General features: G+C 40.7%; 2 protein-coding genes across 2 annotated transcripts in view; one reads left to right on the top strand and one right to left on the bottom strand.

Annotated features, from left to right (window-relative positions):
* Nucleotides 1–18,108, top strand: part of HSPH1 (heat shock protein family H (Hsp110) member 1) — a 33,223-nt gene that overhangs the window by 6,913 nt on the left and 8,202 nt on the right. Inside the window, exons 4-12 of the mRNA XM_030563009.1 lie at nt 452–574; nt 1,669–1,768; nt 2,857–2,990; nt 3,946–4,190; nt 6,479–6,707; nt 8,314–8,420; nt 10,004–10,137; nt 16,800–17,005; nt 17,692–17,823. Coding sequence (XP_030418869.1) covers nt 452–574; nt 1,669–1,768; nt 2,857–2,990; nt 3,946–4,190; nt 6,479–6,707; nt 8,314–8,420; nt 10,004–10,137; nt 16,800–17,005; nt 17,692–17,823 — 1,410 coding nt within the window. The remainder of the gene's footprint in view (nt 1–451; nt 575–1,668; nt 1,769–2,856; nt 2,991–3,945; nt 4,191–6,478; nt 6,708–8,313; nt 8,421–10,003; nt 10,138–16,799; nt 17,006–17,691; nt 17,824–18,108) is intronic.
* LOC115651744 (WD repeat-containing protein 64-like) overlaps nt 13,378–18,108 on the bottom strand; it is a 99,254-nt gene continuing 94,523 nt past the window's right edge. The window contains exon 31 of the mRNA XM_030562986.1: nt 13,378–13,411. The gene's annotated coding sequence lies outside the window, so the exon portion shown is untranslated. The remainder of the gene's footprint in view (nt 13,412–18,108) is intronic.

Here is an 18,108-nt window from a genome sequence, read left to right as displayed (position 1 = left end):
GTTGTGAAGAACTCTTCCTAACTGAATGCTTCTTGGTAGATAATTTCTTACCTTTTCTGCAATGGTGAGCAATTTGAAAATCCCTGGCCACTTTTAACTTATTGGAATAGTTGTTCATTAGTGTGTGCTAGCCTCACTAATTGACACTTACAATTTACACCATTATCTGAATTGCTGTAAGTCATCTGCCACTGATTTTTATCCAGGGGAATTCAATCATTTATCAATTACACTCAGTGTGTAGAAACAATGACATTATCTGCAAACACTCAAGAGGCGGGGGGAGGGGGAGGAGTGAATTCTCAGCTATAACTGCATAATGAGCTGTGTGAGTGCATTAAGATTGGAGGGAAGGGTTGTTGGTCAGCAGAGCACCCAGAACTATTAAGTGGTACTTTGCTTTTCTGCAATTAAAATGAAATTGTCCTCCCTTTTTTTTTTTGCTATACAGGTGATGTACATGGATGAGGAACATTTCTTCAGCGTGGAACAGATAACAGCTATGCTGTTGACTAAGTTGAAGGAGACTGCTGAGACGAACCTAAAAAAGCCAGTAACAGATTGTGTTATTTCTGTAAGTAATTCTGTTACCCTGTACCAATAGAGACATTAATCTCCCTAGGTGTAATTGCTGAAGATTTCTAGTTTAAATAAAATTTGAGATGCTGTTCAGCTCAAGTACTTGTATGCTCAGGGTAACGTTGTACATACCTGATTTAACGTTACCAGAACCTTCTTCTAAATAGGAAAATGTGTATTCTATATATGAGCTTGTTACAAAGCAATGGAAGCTATGAACAGCCAATATTAAAATACAGATTTATTACTTCATCTTAATATACTAACTTTAGGTTAAAGTTAAATAGCTTTGAAAAGCATTGTAATTAGGAAAAAGACAATAGGGGGTGTAACATTGTGTTGCTCAGATACCGTGAAGATGAACAAGCAAAAATGCCTAGACAGAAATATTGTGAGTGCTCTATCAAGCTACACAATATATCAAGGAATTTAAATATTTATATTAAGTGATCTGCCAGTTGGCACCACCATGCCACTGGGAAAATTTCTTTGGTTCCAAGTATAGTAAAGAACTTAAACTCAAAATGTTTGGTAGTATGCTGCATCTAATGTTAACATCAAAGTAGCTTTGACTACTTTTTCCATTTCTTTTCAAAAATAAATTTAGGCTTGATTCATCTACATTATGCCTCTGCAAAATATTCTGCTTTACTAATTGGTCTTGCATGTGCTTTTAGGCCCCAGTTCAACACAGTACCTAATCATTGGCTTCAGTGGGCTCAGTGGTTTGAGCATTGGCCTGCTAAACCCAGTGTTGTGAGTTCAGCCCTTGAGGGGGCCACCTAGGGATCTGGGGCAAAAATCAGTACTTGGTCCTGCTAGTGAAGGGAGGGGGCTGGGCTCAATGACCTTTCAAGGTCCCTTCCAGTTCTAGGAGGTAGGTATATCTCCAACTATTTATTTTTATACTAAGTACTATGCTGAATCAGGGTCTTAGGTAACTTTATTTTGGGCTAAAATCTTGCAGTTGCTAGACATAGTGGCAGATGCCTCCTTTTGAGGATGCAGAATGGGTAGTATTTCAAACCAACATTTATATTGAAAGTCTGGCTTTCTAATGGTAATTCTGTTCCCATATGATTTTTTCAGGTTCCATCATTTTTCACTGATGCCGAAAGGAGGTCTGTCCTAGATGCTGCTCAGATTGTTGGCCTAAACTGTCTGAGACTGATGAATGACATGACAGCAGGTAAAGCAAAAGAAACATATTCCAGCAAGTGTATGTTTAGTGGCGGTCCATTTAGATTAGTGTAACTTCAAACTAAGAATTGCTAAAAATAGACCAGTCACAAAAGCAGAGTAGGGTTACAACACTTGTGCCATTTTTTTCTTGACCTATAAAACTTCTGTCATGAGGTGCTGTGAAGGTGGTAAAAAGAGAAAGCTTTGCTTCCTAAGGTGACTTAATAGGAATACAGCAGAACCTCAGTTACAATCACCTCCGGAGGGAAAGTTGTTCATAGTTTTGAAATGTTTGAAACTCTAAACAAAACATGGTGGTTCTTTCAGAAGTTGACAACTAAATATTGACTTAATACAGCTTTGAAACTTTACTGTGCAAAAGAAAAATGTTTCCATTTAAATTAAGACTGTGAAAAGCAGCAAGCACAGAAACAGTTTCCTTACCTTGTCAAATTTTTTTACACGTCCCTTTATTTTTTGAGTAGTTTAATGTTTAACACAGTACTGTACTGTATTTGCTCTTTTTGGTCTCTGCCGCTGCCTGTTTGCATGCTTCTGGTTCCAAATGTGGTGTGTGATTGACCAGTCAGTTTTTAACTCTGGTGTTCGTAACTCTGAGGTTCTACTGTACTGTACTTAACTTCTCCTGACCCACACATATGAGGAGAGGAATTGCCCTAGCAGTATAGACCAGTGGTCCATCTAGTCCAGGATCCTGTCTCTTCAGAGGAATGTGCAAGAGGAATCATAGTGATAAATTGTTCAATAAGTTGCCTGTATGAGGAATGTTTTCATAATATTTGTCATCAATTTTTTTGTTAAAACCACTATCAGTGCAATTGTGGCTGTCAACGTCCATATAAATATTTAATCTAGTTTTGCTGGTGTGCTCAGGGCTCAGAAAATTCATTGGTAGATGTAATATGAAGTATTAGTGCTAGGAAGTACATATAGCAATGTATATATGTAAACATTTTAGTTGGAATCTACCTTTTGTGACTATGCACCATTGCAAAAATGATGAGCTGAATGATGCACTGAATGGAGATCCACTAGTGATTGTGCAGATAACATTTGATGATTCTTGCTTTACAGTGGCTCTTAACTATGGAATTTATAAACAAGACCTTCCAGCTCCAGAAGAGAAGCCACGGATAGTGGTGTTTGTTGACATGGGACATTCTGCATTTCAAGTATCAGCCTGTGCTTTTAACAAGGGTAAACTAAAGGTAGTCCGCTAATAATCCATTTTTGTGTGTTACTCCGTGGGCCATGTAAAGTTCAGTCAAGAAAAAGGGGGAAAAAATTGTACCACTAAAATGTGCTTGAATTGAAATGATGACCAAACAGAACATGGCTATACAACACCTTACATCTCTTCATATTGGTTAGCAGGTCTTGCTCTTGCTCTGATATGCATCCGACAAAGTGGGTATTCACCCAGGAATGCTCATGCTCCAATACTTCTGTTAGTCTATAAGGTGCCACAGGACTCTTTGCTGCTTTTACAGATCCAGACTAACATGGCTACCCCTCTGATACTTGCTGTAGACTCAGAATTAGTTTTTTTCGGGGATTCAAGTGACCTGAAAACTGTTCTAATATAAACACGTGAAATAGTTGTAACAGTACACTGACACAACTAAAGTAATTAAACCACTTGAACTTGCTGACCACATTTTAAAAAGAGAATCTCTTAGTGGCAGTATATGTAAAGACTACTAAAATATACAACTTACAGCTTCATTTTTTGGAAGTATTTATTTAATGTGCGTAAAGTGATATGGTGAACACAAACATTAAGGATTTTAGCACCATTAATATGAGCTCCTTATACTATGTTGCAGTTACACTGAAGCTGTAAATTGACAGTCATTTGAGATTGTAATAAGCCATTTGAACCTATGGGTGGACTAAGGCCCTGATGACACTGGACTGTCACCCATTCTAGAAAGGCTGTGTTTTTTGTTTTTGTTTGTTTTTTGTTAAGACAAACTTCCAACTTACAGATGTACAGACCAACTTCTACTAATACCTTACTAAATCTTTAAACCTGCACATTGGAAGAAATAAGCCTACGTGGTGGCATCTTTATTTTAAAAAAGGCCTGCAGGCATAGGTGGAAGTCCAGTGTAATGTCTAATAGTCAAATGTAAAACTAAACTATTTTCTCTTTCAAACCAGGTGCTTGGCACAGCCTTTGATCCCTTCCTAGGGGGGAGAAACTTTGATGAAAAGTTAGTTGATCACTTTTGTGCAGAAATAAAAGCAAAGTATAAACTGGATCCGAAATCAACAATTCGAGCTCTTCTTCGTCTATATCAGGAGTGTGAGAAACTGAAGAAGCTAATGAGCTCTAACAGCACGGACATCCCACTTAACATTGAGTGCTTTATGAATGACAGAGATGTGGCTGGAAAGATGAACAGGTGAATAGGAGCTAAAGGAAAACGAGGGAACACTGTGATTAAAGCAAATCCTCAGTGGATGGGATTCTTTGTTTCCACAGCCCTAAAAGAAAAGGGACCGTCTATGCCAGGGGTTCCCAAACTTGCTTCGCGGCTTGTTCAGGGTAAGCCTCTGGTGGACCATGAGATGCTTTGTTTACCCTGAACAAGCCGTGAACCAAGTTTGGGAGTCCCTGATCTATACTAAGATGTTTATTAAACGTGGATTATCTTTGAAACAGTGGCCAGTTCTGGCCACTTATAAATCTAATCTTTGTTGTGAATACTTCCATCTCTTTTGTGATGCTGGAATAGTTCAGACTTGATTACATAATGTATGTGATGTCCATATGAATGAAACAAATGTACAGTGTTGAACAATGGTGTTGCAGTGCCTGCCTATACTCCTAATCTGAAATGCCCTTATTTTTAGGAACAAGGCACTATCACCTTGTGTCTAGAAGTAAACCTGCTAGACTTAATACACAAAATACTTTGTAGTTTGAAGCAATTAATTTTGCTACACATGCAACATACCCAATACAAATCCATAAAAGTAAGGAAATAAAAAGTTAACCCACCTGATGTGCATACCCTCTTCTACCATACACCACAACCTTAACTCAGTCTTCTGAGGAATGTTATCCTCCATCTTTCCTTTTAACTGTCCTGTACTCAACCCTTTATCAAACTGCTGTCTCCTAACACAGCCAACTACTACTCCAGATGTCAACAACTATTAATATTAGTGGAAAACGTAAATTGGTGAAGTGGTGCATGCAGGAGGGTGAAATGGGGCAAGACTGCACTTGCAGTATGTGGTCTGTGGTGGATGGTAGTTGTAATAGTGAGGTACATACTTCTGTGTGAAAGATACGTATTAAGTGGCTTATCGTACTTCCTTGTTTTTGTGGGTTTGTGTCAGGAATGGTTCATGTCAGTCATGATATACAAACTTCATCATGAACCAGTTAGCTTCCTAGGGTCCTTTTATAATATTTCATTAGGGATTTTTAAAAATTTTTTTACCTGTGGGGAGGGGTGTAAAAGTGCAGCTACTGCTGGAGAAAACTATCCATTTATGAGCCCTTTTCTGCTGTGGAATAAAATGGGACAGAAAAGTGTGTAGCTCCTGATGGATAAGGTTCTATTTGCAAACTTTTTTCAACAACCAATTGTTTGTTTGCACAGCACACAAACTGTCCATTATAATGTGAAGAATAGCTAAAAATTACCCTAAATCCAACCTTTTTAAAAAAAAAACAACCCGCCTGTTACACCAGATCGACTCAGGATTCACTTTTGTGCCAAGTTTTGTGTGTTTGAGAGCCCAAATTCAAAAGATTTCTATTAAAAAGAATCCAAAGGTGTAAAATCTCACACCGACTGGCTGCCTTCTTTTAGAGAAAATCATAGGTTTAAAGTGGAGTATAAATTCATCTAAGTGAGATGTTGTACATGCTTTGAATTCCTATTACTGGTTGAGAAACTGAAGCAATAATTAAAGTAACATGGTTGCCCTCTTCATCTGTAGAAACAGAAACTCGCCACTTATACAGAGACATTTAACTTACAGACATGGGTTGACGCTTTCAAAGCAGGGCAGGGAGGTTGGCTGCACACCCTTAATTAAAACTAAATCCCCTTTGATCTCAACCTTGGTGATAAATGGAGCTTTATTGCTTTATCTGAAAATACTGTAATGCACATCATGATAGAACTGGAGGGCAGAATATCACTATACAGGAGACTGGCTGACTGATTGTTATACAGACTGTTTTACTAATTTACATTCATTCCCAGTCATTACTGACCAAAAGTAACTGTCTCAGGTGGATATTTGGTGTTTTTTCCCTAGAAACTAGAGGCACAAGAGCTCACAGCACAAAAATCACCAACACTGTTTGCACCTTTATCTGTAGCTTCTGCAGAAAGGCTGATGATGGGCATAGAGGCAGAATATCCTTTAGAGGGGATCTCTTCAGGTACTGGTGCATATAGTTGAGCTGTGTTGACAGAAATGTGGGAAAACTTGCATGGTATCTATTCATAGTGTTGCTAGACTCTGTGGACATCACTTGAGTTTGGCACATTTGCAAACACTAAATTCATTAACTTTAAAAACACTAAACAGCTTTAAAATCTTTTCATGGTGGCTTAGTTTATAAAACCTTTTTGCTGAAACATGCAGCTTTAAACAGTTCCTAACAAAACATGGTAAAGCAAAACTCCTGAGTTTTTAACTATGGCTTTTTGTCTGATTTTCCTAGATCCCAGTTTGAAGAATTATGTGCTGACCTCCTACAAAGGATAGATGTGCCCTTCCATTCATTAATGGAACAAACTCAGCTTAAAGTGGAAGATGTGAATGCTGTTGAGATTGTTGGTGGAGCTACACGCATTCCAGCTGTTAAAGAGAAGATTGCAAAGTTCTTTGGCAAAGATGTCAGCACAACACTGAATGCAGACGAAGCTGTTGCAAGAGGCTGTGCTCTACAGGTACAGTATTCACAGTACCACGTACGTCTTCTGCAAGTACTTCCTTTCGAGAACTGACCATATAGTTATAGCAAATGGCAAAAGTGGCACTCTTAAAGCAGGCAATGGAACATAGGCTTTGTGCTGAAACAGTGACATGCTTAAAAAGCTCTGTCACTTTAATTGTACATACTTACTGATTTAACTAAACTGCAACTAGTCACTGTATTTTATCTGCTTTAAGCCTGTGGAGCCATTGCCATTTTTTTTCTCAGACTTCCAAACCTCTTGTCATATACCTTATTCGCTCTCTCTCCTCACTTCACCTCTCTTCCAGTCAGTCCTGTTGGTGCTGCTGAGAGGGCTCAGGCTCTGCTTCGTTCAAAGCCTTCCTGGCAGGTGCAAACTGGGTGAGGCAGTGGTCGTTGACCAGTCCAGACAATACAAAGTACTCAGGATAAAGACAATAGGCCTTTGTTGGGGGTTCAGAGTATTCTCTGCTATACTGTTTTAGAAAACATTTACCATTAGGTGCATTCGAGAGGCAAAACAATCCACTCTTAAGAAATTTAGGAGAATCACCTCTGGCACAAATGATTTAGTATTATCCATCGAAGGCTGTAAAAGTTTCCTTTGTTACCTGATGTATTCAGATGGCTTCTGTGTACTACCATTGAACATACAAATACATGCATTTGTGTGTAACATTTCTGGTATTGGACTTAGTATTACATTTTGCTATTAACTTAGAATATCTCATTTCTGCAATCCATATTTACTTGACTTTGAAAGTAGATTTTCTCTTACAGTATGCCTACACTGCAAGTGAAGGTGTGAAGTAGCAAAGGTAGGCGTGCCCATGCTACCTTTAATCTGTTAGAGGTGCTAGCTAGTAGTGAAGATGCGGTGGCATGGGCTTGCAACCCAAGTAGATACTCAGGGGTCCCTGACAGGTTTGTACTTGGGCAGCTGGCCTGAGTGGGATGTGACTACCCATGCTACAAACACAGTCACATGCAGTGTGCGCATACCCTGAAAGTAAATTGCTTTTGCTCTGAACCTTTTTCCTTCTGTACCTCCATCACCCTTTTTTCCTTTCATTCCTTGTTTTGTGTTCTATTCCTGTCTTCCTCCTCACTAACCATAGCCGTTGAACATCCATTGACTACTCCCGTAAGCACAGAGCAAGCAACAGTGGTAATGGGCTTAACCTCCTTCACTGCTGGACGGGCACAGCACGCTCACATGGCATTCTGTGTAATGCTGTTACTCCTTTGGAACGTACCAGGTGCATCCCCTGAGAACTGTAATGTTAAGCAACAAGAAAAATGTAGTTTAATCTGTGTTAGAACTAAAATAAGAGTAATTTTGGTTGGTTACTAGCAGTTTTGCTACAGTGCAAGGGATAAACTGAAGGTCCCTTGTACCTAAAGAATGTACACCTTTTTGTGAGCATAATTCCTTCACAGCAGGGTTTCACTTAAGCAGTTAATTTACCTAGATCTGTTTTGGTACAATCAATAAAGTATAGGACTCTTTTTGTAATATTTATTGAAAAAGTTTAATGTATTTTAAGGCATAACATTCAGGCACATAGCCAATCGTAACAGCTGTTTTTGTCTTTTAGTGTGCAATTCTTTCTCCAGCATTTAAAGTGAGAGAATTCTCTGTCACAGATGCAGTTCCATTCCCAATATCTCTGATGTGGAACACAGAAGCCGATGATACTGAAGGGTAGGTAGCTTAAAGTATTGTTCCCGTTTGGACTTTGGTTTTACACAATATAAGGATAAAGTTCATCTGTGCGTCTTTCTTGAAGGGTCAGTGTTAAATAATCTAACAATTTATAGGTCTGTTGAACTGTGCTGTTTATAGCTTTGGTAGTGGTTCTGTCGTAACAATACTTATTTTATCTAACGAGAAACTGAATGCTGTATTAATCCCCACCAAAAGTAAGAATAGTGGCTTGTAAATCAGACTCAGAATTAACCTCCTTAGTCAGTGAGCTGTACTGATTATGAGATAAAATGACCACCTGTATACAGGGCCCAATTTGACTTGCATGTTTAAGAAGATGTAAACATATAGAAGTAAACTTATTGGATAATAAATACAGAAATGAGAGGTTAATCAAGAACTATGTAAATGTTAATACATACGTTCAAAACATTTTCTACCGTTCCAGTTCCTTTCAAAGGTGGGCTGTCTTGTGGGCATTTTTCCAGCTGAAAATATTCCTAATAGTTTGATAAAACAAACTTTTTTATAGAAGATTTTTCTTTAACTAATTAAACATACGGATATAAGAATATACTCAGTAACTGGTTTAAAAAAAATTGTAGCAAGATGTGCTTCTAAGACACATTTAAAAAAACAAACTTTAGTGTCTCATAATAATCTGTAAAGAATTTTGTTGTCTTTTATAATTCTTGGCATTGAAATAGAGTGAACACTTTCCTATTTTCTGTTAAATGTACCACATGCGGTTTGCAGCAATCCTGTATATACACCTCAATCTCTGCGCCAGTTCTCCTTGCCCCAAGTTCCACCTAGTTCAGCCTTGAATCTCTGGTCCATCTGTGTTTTCTCATAAGATGCAGCTGTACAGATCTCATTTGTTCTGTTGCAGACTGAACCTCTGAAGGCAAACTGTATTCCCATTTTCAGCTATCTTGTTTTCTGTGGCTCAGTTGTGAGGCAGTTAATCTCCCACCTAACCAGGTTTCCAAGACTGGAATTCAACAAAAGATTTGTTGGGTAGGGAGTTAAATTAAATTTTCTGGAGACTGGAAGTAAGCAGACTCAGAAAGCCCAGAACACAGGAGAATCCTGGATGAATAGTTGTCAGCCTTCCTTTCAGAGCAAGGGAGGAAAAATAATAGTGTCTCTGCTCTGTTGACTGAGCCACAGAGCAAATCAGCTGGTAACCAGGAACATAGCCTTTGAGATTCAAAAAGGCGTTAGAGAAGTGCAATTTTTTAATTTTAATAGTTTATTTCAAGGTAACTGAGGGACATGTACAGTACTTGACTTTTTTTTTTTTTCCCCAAACATCTACTGGTAATCTGTTCCCAAATCCTATTCAAACATGACTGAACTATCTTGCTTAACATGCCCTAAAATAGCTGGAATGTGTAATCACATTATCAACTTAGAGTATAGGTCTTTGTGTAATGTCTGATAGCAAAGATTCTTTCCCAAAATAGCTTTCTCAGGACTATTTGTGTTAAAGGATCCAACATTTCTCAATGGGAAAATCCCAGCTGTTTCAGCACATGTACCGTTCTAAAGTACTTTTTGCTTGATCCTCACTGTAGGGTTCATGAAGTGTTCAGCAGAAATCATGCAGCACCTTTCTCCAAAGTTCTCACCTTCTACAGAAAAGGTCCATTTGAGCTAGAAGCTTTCTATTCTGATCCTAATGGTGTCCCATATCCCGAGACAAAGATTGGTAAGTGATTGTCCTGGTGAATGTGGCACTTTGCCATCTTTCAATCTCTTGGTATAACTTTCATTACTTTCACTGGAATTGTGTAATGTTAAGCCACCTCATTCTGTTTTGATAGAGCTGTAACACATTGATTTATGTATATGTTTTCATGTTTCCAGCCCCATTTACATTTGAACTGAGTTTGTGTTTAGCCTAGCCCCTGGTAGACACTTCCATGCCACAAGCTAAAGAGAGGCTGCCAGTTATGTCAAGTTCCTTGACTGGAATGAAACCATTATAAGTGCAAGGGATTTCTTAACACTTTAAAAAACAAACAAACAAACAAAATCAGCTAGTTTTCCATCTTGCACCACCACCATCTTAATTTTAAAGTATCCTTAAACCGATCCCCTGTATACAAAAAACTTAAGTTTTGATTCTTCCACTGGAAGTGTAACAATAATCCACCTTTTGGAAACTTGTTCCATTGCTTTACTGTTGTAGGGATTCCCTTAATATTTAATCAGAAAATTGTATTGCATTTTATTAACCTGTGCTTGTTCTTGTCTCCTTGATTACTAAGAATTGGGGCTCATAATCTTTACATGCTTGTATATAATAGTCTTTCTTTTTTTCCTGAGATGGAACATTCATAGTTGTGACAGTTACAAAGACATTGTAGGGTTCGTGTTTGTCTACAGTAATTTATAGCATATGTACAGTTTTACAAGTAAAAAGATTTAACTTCAACCCTGAAAACTTTACCTGGACTCTGAAAGTCAGTTTGGTGCTGGTTCACACAATCAAGCTAGTTTCTTCATTCAGAATTGAGTTAGTAGTTGTGGGATGTGAGCCAGAAGAGAATGCAAGTCATGCTCCTATAGCTGTATTAGTTTTGCAAGACAAAATAAAATTTAGAACCGACTTCTGTCAGTAAAGTAATCAGACATAAGTCAGAGTATGTCTACACTACGGGATTATTCTGATTTTACAGAAACCGTTTTTTAAAACAGATTGTATTAACTCGAGTGCACGCAGCCACACTAAGCACATTAATTCAGTGGTGTGCGTCCATGTACCGAGGCTAGTGTCGATTTCCGGAGAGTGCACTGTGGGTAGTTATCTCATAGCTATCCCATAGTTCCTGCAGTCTCCCCCTCCCCTGGGAATTCTGGGTTGAGATCCCAGTGCCTGATGGGGCAAAAAACATTGTTGCGGGTGGTTCTGGGTACAGCCTCACCCCTCCTGTGAAAGCAGCAGAAAACCGTTTTGCGCCTTTTTTCCTGAGTGAACTGTGCAAATGCCATAGCACAGCAAGCATGGACCCTGCTCAGCTCAAGACAGCAATCATGGATGTTTTAAACACCTTGCGCATTATTGTGTAGTCTGTGCTGAACCAGGACCTGCAAAACCAGGCGAGGAGGAGGTGGCTACGGCAGCGCAGCGATGAAAGAGGACATGGACACAGAATTCTCTCAAACTGCGTGCCCCTGCGCTTTGGAGATCCTGATGGTAATGGGGCAGGTTCTAGCCATTGAATGCTGATTTTTGGGCCTGGGAAACAAGCACAGACTGGTGGGACCACATAGTTTTGCAGGTTTGGGACGATTCCCAGTGGCTGTGAAACTTTCGCATGGAACTTTGTGACTTGCTTTCCCCTGCCCTGAAACGCCAGAATACCAAAATGAGAACAGCCCTCACAGTTGAGAAGCGAGTGACAATAGCCCTCTGGAAGCTTGCAACGCCAGACAGCTACCGGTCTGTTGGGAATCAATTTGGAGTGGGCAAATCTACTGTGGGGGCTGCTGTGATGCAAGTAGCCAAAGCAATCACTAAGCTGCTGTTACGAAAGGTAGCGAGTCTGGGAAATGTGCAGGTTATAGTAGATGGCTTTGCTGCAATGGGATTCTCTAACTGTGATGGGGCGATAGATGGAACCCATATCCCTATCTTGGAACCGGAGGGAGCACCAGAGCACCCAGTACATAAACCGCAAGGGGTACTTTTCCATGGTGCTGCAAGCACTGGTGGATTACAAGGGACGTTTCACCAACATCCACGTGGAATGGCCGGGAAGGGTTCATGACACTCGTGTCTTCAGGAACACTAGGTTTAAACGGCTCCAGCAAGGGAATTACTTCCCAGACCAGAAATTAACAGTTGGGGATGTTGAAATGCCTGTAGTTACCCTGGGGGACCCAGCCTACCTCTTGATGCTATGGCTCATGAAGCCATACACAGGCAGCCTGGACAGTAGTCAGGAGTTGTTCAACTATAGGCTGAGCAAGTGCAGAATGGTGGTAGAATGTGCATTTGGCCATTTAAAGGTGCGCTGGCGCACATTACTGTCTCGCTCAGACCTCAGCCAAACCAATGTCCCCTTTGTTATTGCTGCTTGCTGTGTGCTCCACAATCTCTGTGAGAGTAAGGGGGAGACCTTTATGGCAGGGTGGGAGGCTGAGGCAAATCACCTGGCCGCTGATTACGCGCAGCCAGACACCAGGGCGATTAGAAGAGCACACCAGGAAGTGGTGCGCATTAGAGAAGCTTTGAAAACGAGTTTAATCATGGGCCAGGGTACGATGTGACTTCTGTGTTTGTTTCCCCTTGATGAGCCCCCCCACCCCTCTTGATTGACTCATTCCCTGTAAGCAACCCACCCCCCCACTTCGATTACAGCTTGCTTAAGGAAATAAAGTCACTCTCATTTAAAAATCATGTATTCTTTATTAAGTCATTATAAAAAGAGGGAGAGAACTGACAAGGTATCCCGGGTGTGGTTTGGGAGGAGGATAGGAGGGAAGGAAAAGGCCACTAAAAATTTTTCAAAATAATGACAGCCTTTTGTTTGGGCTGTCCACGGGGGTGGAGTGGGCGGGTGCACGGAGCCTCCCCCCAGGCGTTCTTACACATCTGGGTGAGGAGGATATGGAACATGGTGAGGGTGGTTACACAGGGGCTGCAGCGGCACTCTGTGATCCTGCTGCTGTTCCTGAAGCTCCACCAGACGCTGGAGCATGTCAGTTTGATCACGCAGCAGCCCCAGCCTTGTGTCATGCCTCCTGATCTTCCTGCTGCCACCTCTCATCTTGAGCATCCCTCCTGTCCTCACGTCCACTGGCGTCTTTCCTTTAATTTGATACCACATCCTTCCACTCATTCAGATGAGCTCTTTCATTGCGGGTCACTTCCATGATTTCCGAGAACATTTCGTCTCGAGTCTTTTTTTTTTTTTTCCGCCGCCTTATCTGAAATAGCCTTCGGGATGGAGTAGGGAGGCTTGAAAAATTTGCAGCTGCATATGAGGGAGGGAAGAAATGGAGAGAAGTATTTTGAAAGATACATTTTACAGAACAATGTTTATACTCTTTCACAGTGAACAACACTATTCACCTTACATAGTACATGTGATTTCACTACAAGGTCGCATTTTACATCTTAATATTGAGTGCCTGTGGCTCCGGTGTTAGATGTTACAGATACAGGTCCGGGCAGCAGAATTCAGCTTGCATGCGTCCATGGTAAGCCATTGTCTTTCGGCTTCTGCAGCCTTCATATACACAGTGCCCACCTTTCCCAAATACCAAGCAAAGCCCGTTCAGTGCTGCTGCTTTCCTGTTAACATGCAGCAGCAGAAACCACCCACCCATCCAATTCTCTGGGATGATCGCTTTACCTGTCCCCCCACCACGTGGCTGGTATCATGGAGGATCACTGCTAGCCAAACGCGATAAAGCTCAGCTCCAATCATGCCCCCGCCCCCTTGGCTACCTGCAAGGAAGGATTTCTTTTAAGCAACAGGCAAACAGCCCAGTAGGAATGGCCATCTCTGTCCTCTTAATTAAATTCCTGAATTTCAACCAGGTTAACATGAATGATATCACTCTCCTGAGGATGACACAGTGAGATAAAGAATGGATGTTGCTTGAATGCCAGCAAACACCAGGACATATGCAGCTAGGCTTTGTCATGCAATGATACCAGATTACTTGCTACATGCATGGCATGGTCAAGTGTCCTAACATGGAGGACAGAATAAGGCTGCCCTGCCCAGAAACTTTCTGCAAAGGTTTTTGGAGTACCTCCAGGAGAGTGTCATGGAGATGTCCCTGGAGGATTTCTGCTCCATCCCCAGACATGTTACCAGACTTTTCCAGTAACTGTACTGACTGCGAAGGCATCTCAAGTTCTCAGGGCAAATTAATCATTAAAAAACGCTTGCTTTTAAACCATGTTTTATATTTACAAAGGTGCACTCATCAGAGGTCCCTTCCATGGCTTCTTTGTCTTGGCTAGTGGCTTGGGAGGGCTGGGATGGTAATTCCATCAGGGTAAGAGAGCTCCTGGCAGTTGGGGAGAATGGAGTGCTGTGTGCTCTCTGCAAGCTTGTCCTCCTCCTCATCTTCCCTGTCCTCAGCCATGGCTGAGATTGCCACCCCCACCTCGGAATCCACGGACAGGGGTGGGGTAATGGTGGCGGACCCCCCTAGAATTGCATGCAGCTCAGTATAGAAGCGGCATGTTTTCGGCCCTGCCCCGGACCTTCCGTTTGCTTCCTTGCTTTTCTGGTAGGCTTGTCTGAGCTCTTTAACTTTCACATGGCACTGTACTGAGTCCCTGGTGTGGCCTCTCTCCATCATGGCCTTGGAAACTTTTTCAATTTTTTTTTTCATTTCGTCTTTTTGAACAGAGTTCTTTTAGCATGGAATCCTCTCCCCATATAGCAATCAGATCCAGTACCTCCCGTGCAGTCCATGCTGGAGCTCTTTTTCGATTCTCAGGAGACTGCATTGTTACCTGTGCTGATGAGCTCTGCGTGGTTACCTGTGCTGGTGAGCTCTCCACACTGGCCAAACAGGAAATGAAATTCAAAAGTTCACGGGGCTTTTCCTGTCTACCTGGCCAGTGCATCTGAGTTCAGATGGCTTTCCAGAGCTGTCACAAAGGTGCATTGTGGGATACCGCCCAGAGGCCAATACCATCGATTTGCGGCCACACTAACCCTAATCCGACATGGCAATACCGATTTCAGCGCTACTCCTCTCGTCGGGGAGGAGTACAGAAACTGGTTTAAAGAGCCCTTTATATCGATATAAAGGGCCTCCGTGTGTGGACAGGTGCAGGGTTAAATCGGTTTAACGCTGCTAAATTTGGTTTAAACGCGTAGTGTAGACCAGCCCTCAGTACGCAAAGGGATCAGATCTTCTGACTAAGAGGACACTTGCAGGTTTTTTTTCTGAGGGTGATTACATACATTAACCTTTTCTTATGTCTTAATTTCCTAAATACGTCTCAAAACACTATCTGAGCTTGCTCCAGTTTATCTGCTTTAACAAAAAAAAATAGTAGCTAAATCTGAATTCAAGTCTCCAATTGCCAGCTAGAAAATTGGGTGTAAGGAAATCAATTTTTCAGCTTCACCCATTTGAGCAATCTATAATCTGTAATGGATGGTTACAATAGCATTTTATTGACTGACAATTAATCATGCACCATAATTCCCTATCATCTCTCTGTGGATGTGGCAGAGACTCCATCTCCAATCTACATCTTCATGCAACTCAAACCATGCAACCTGGAACTTTTGAATATGGATATTTCCTGGTTTTAGTTCAGTGACAGAGGAAAGTTGTTAAACATTGAACTAAAACTAGGAAATATTCCTATTCAAAAGTTCCAGGTTGCATGGTTTGAGTTACATGAACCAGGGCTGTAGGGGGAAGCTGGCACAGCAGCAATTGGCTCTAGCTAATACATTTCTCAGTTTCATGACCCTTTGAAGTTCTTTGTGTTAGTAGCAAAAGACCAACACATTCTGACACCTGGATCAAAGGATATTAATAGATAGCTGTTGCTAGTAAAGATCATAAAAGCATGGGGGGGATCTGACTCTGTATTTTCAAAGAGCTGTTCTACACCGAACAGGAATTTGTTAAAATGGCATCATTTGAATACACACAGGATCTGTTGACTCACTCATATCCATTTACTATAGTAACCTTTTAAATCTTGGTGTTACTTTTGAGCCAACACAACCGTGGTCATATATATATATATTTTATATTTCTATTACAGTTGTGACTGGAGATCAGTCTGGCTTCAGAAAGTTTTCTTTTATCGCTCATCTTCCGCTCAATTACTGGCTGGATTCTAATTCATTTTGTGTATCATCAATAGAATTATTTAAATTCAGTTGCAGGGCCACATGTATGACTTACCCCTTCGAAGCTGGTTGAGATGTTGAGGGCCTAATCTGGCTTTTAGACTCTCTCACTGGTGGTGGTACAGATGACACAAAGTGCCCAATTCTGACTCAGATTTTGCGCTGAGTTTGCAGGGCTGAAAGTTTGTGTATTTGGGGTGTGCGAGAGAGAGACATTTTGTCTGTAGATTAAGCGCATCTGGTATGGAAATTGTGGAGGGGGGGAGAGAAACTTAAACCCACACTGGAATATTTAGGTTTCTACATTCACTCCCTGATCATCAGTTCTTCCTACCTCTCTCCACTATTAGAATGACAGTTCTCTGCAACTTCCTCTGCCTGAGCTAGGCTTCACGTCTTGCATTCTCTTCTCCATTAACTCCATCAGATGTATGGGAATAGTTTTTGTGAAAGATGCTATATACCATAGTAGAAAAATAGCTAAAATGGCACAGACAAATTTGTGTCCCTTTGTTTTTAGGCAGATACATTGTCCAAAATGTGGCAGCTCAGAAAGATGGAGAGAGGTCTAAAGTCAAAGTTAAAGTCCGTGTCAATACTCATGGCATTTTCAGTGTATCTACTGCCTCAATGGTAGAACAAGTTAAAGCTGAAGAGAATGAAGCTCTCAGTGTGGAGACTGAAGTGGTGATTGTGAACCAAAGGCCTCCAGAGAATTCAGATGATGTAAGTTGGTCGGTTCTTGCACACAGTGTTCTTAACAAAATGCATTCTTTTGTAATACTTGATGAATTATAAATACCTTCTGCTAGGGAGACAAAGTAATTAAGTTTGGGGCAGGCTTCAGGAGAAACAAAACTTTTACAAGAAAGGGGGGCAGCTGGGTGCTCTCTCCTTGGAACAGTGTGTCCGGAAGCAAGCTTATGTCCCATTATGGAAACAGTTTGACATTTTTAGTAGGAACTTAAAATTTAAGTATTCAGTCTGTACATTTAGTTTAATATCTTTTTTGAGTCAAATAGTAGTAGCGATTTTTTGCTTGTAACTAACATTCAGGATTGTTAGTATATCCCCAAATAGGGAAAACTTTTATGATGACGATAATAACTGTAGCATAATAAAGTTAGTTTTGATTACCTGCACGTAATCCTGCATTATTACTGAATGGCTTACCCATGGGGAAGAACTATTGGCTTTCTATAATGGAGGAAGGGGAAGAATCCTGCAATGTTAGGGTGACCTAGATGTCTTGATAAGTCTCTCATCTATACCTATCATTCCATGAATACATTGACTACAGAGTTATTGCTCAGTAAGTAAGAAAGCATGTGGGAAATCAATTACACTGTAACTTCTAATAAATACAAGTGCACATTTTTTTTACATCCTTTGTGCCTGGGCTTTCATTTCAGAAAAATATCCAGCAAGACAACAATGATGCTGGAACACAGTCCCAGGTACAAACTGATGGTCAGCCAACTCCACAGTCTCCCCCTTCACCAGAACCTCCCTCTGAAGAAAACAAAATACCAGATGCCAAGAAAGTGAGTGACCCTTTAAACTCATTGTATTGAAAAAATGTTATTTATTATGATGGCATTTAAAACCGTAACCTACACACACACACAAAGTAGGCAGTTCGGTGCTCTTGCAGTGTATTGTGTTTAGTAGCTTTTGCATTTTTACTTTCATTTTTGTCTAACATGACCAATAATTGTCTGTTTAAGACAAGATAAAGCTGGCAAAATCTCACTATTCCAATTAATCTTCCAGCAAGGAACAAGACTTTCTCTTTATTGTCTCAGTTTATGCAGCATTGCATAATATGT

The sequence above is a fragment of the Gopherus evgoodei genome, chromosome 1, assembly GCF_007399415.2.
Source record: "Gopherus evgoodei ecotype Sinaloan lineage chromosome 1, rGopEvg1_v1.p, whole genome shotgun sequence".
Taxonomy (NCBI): Eukaryota; Metazoa; Chordata; order Testudines; family Testudinidae; genus Gopherus; species Gopherus evgoodei.
The sequence above is the reverse complement of the archived record's forward strand: the minus strand, read 5'-3'. Positions and strand labels throughout refer to the sequence as shown.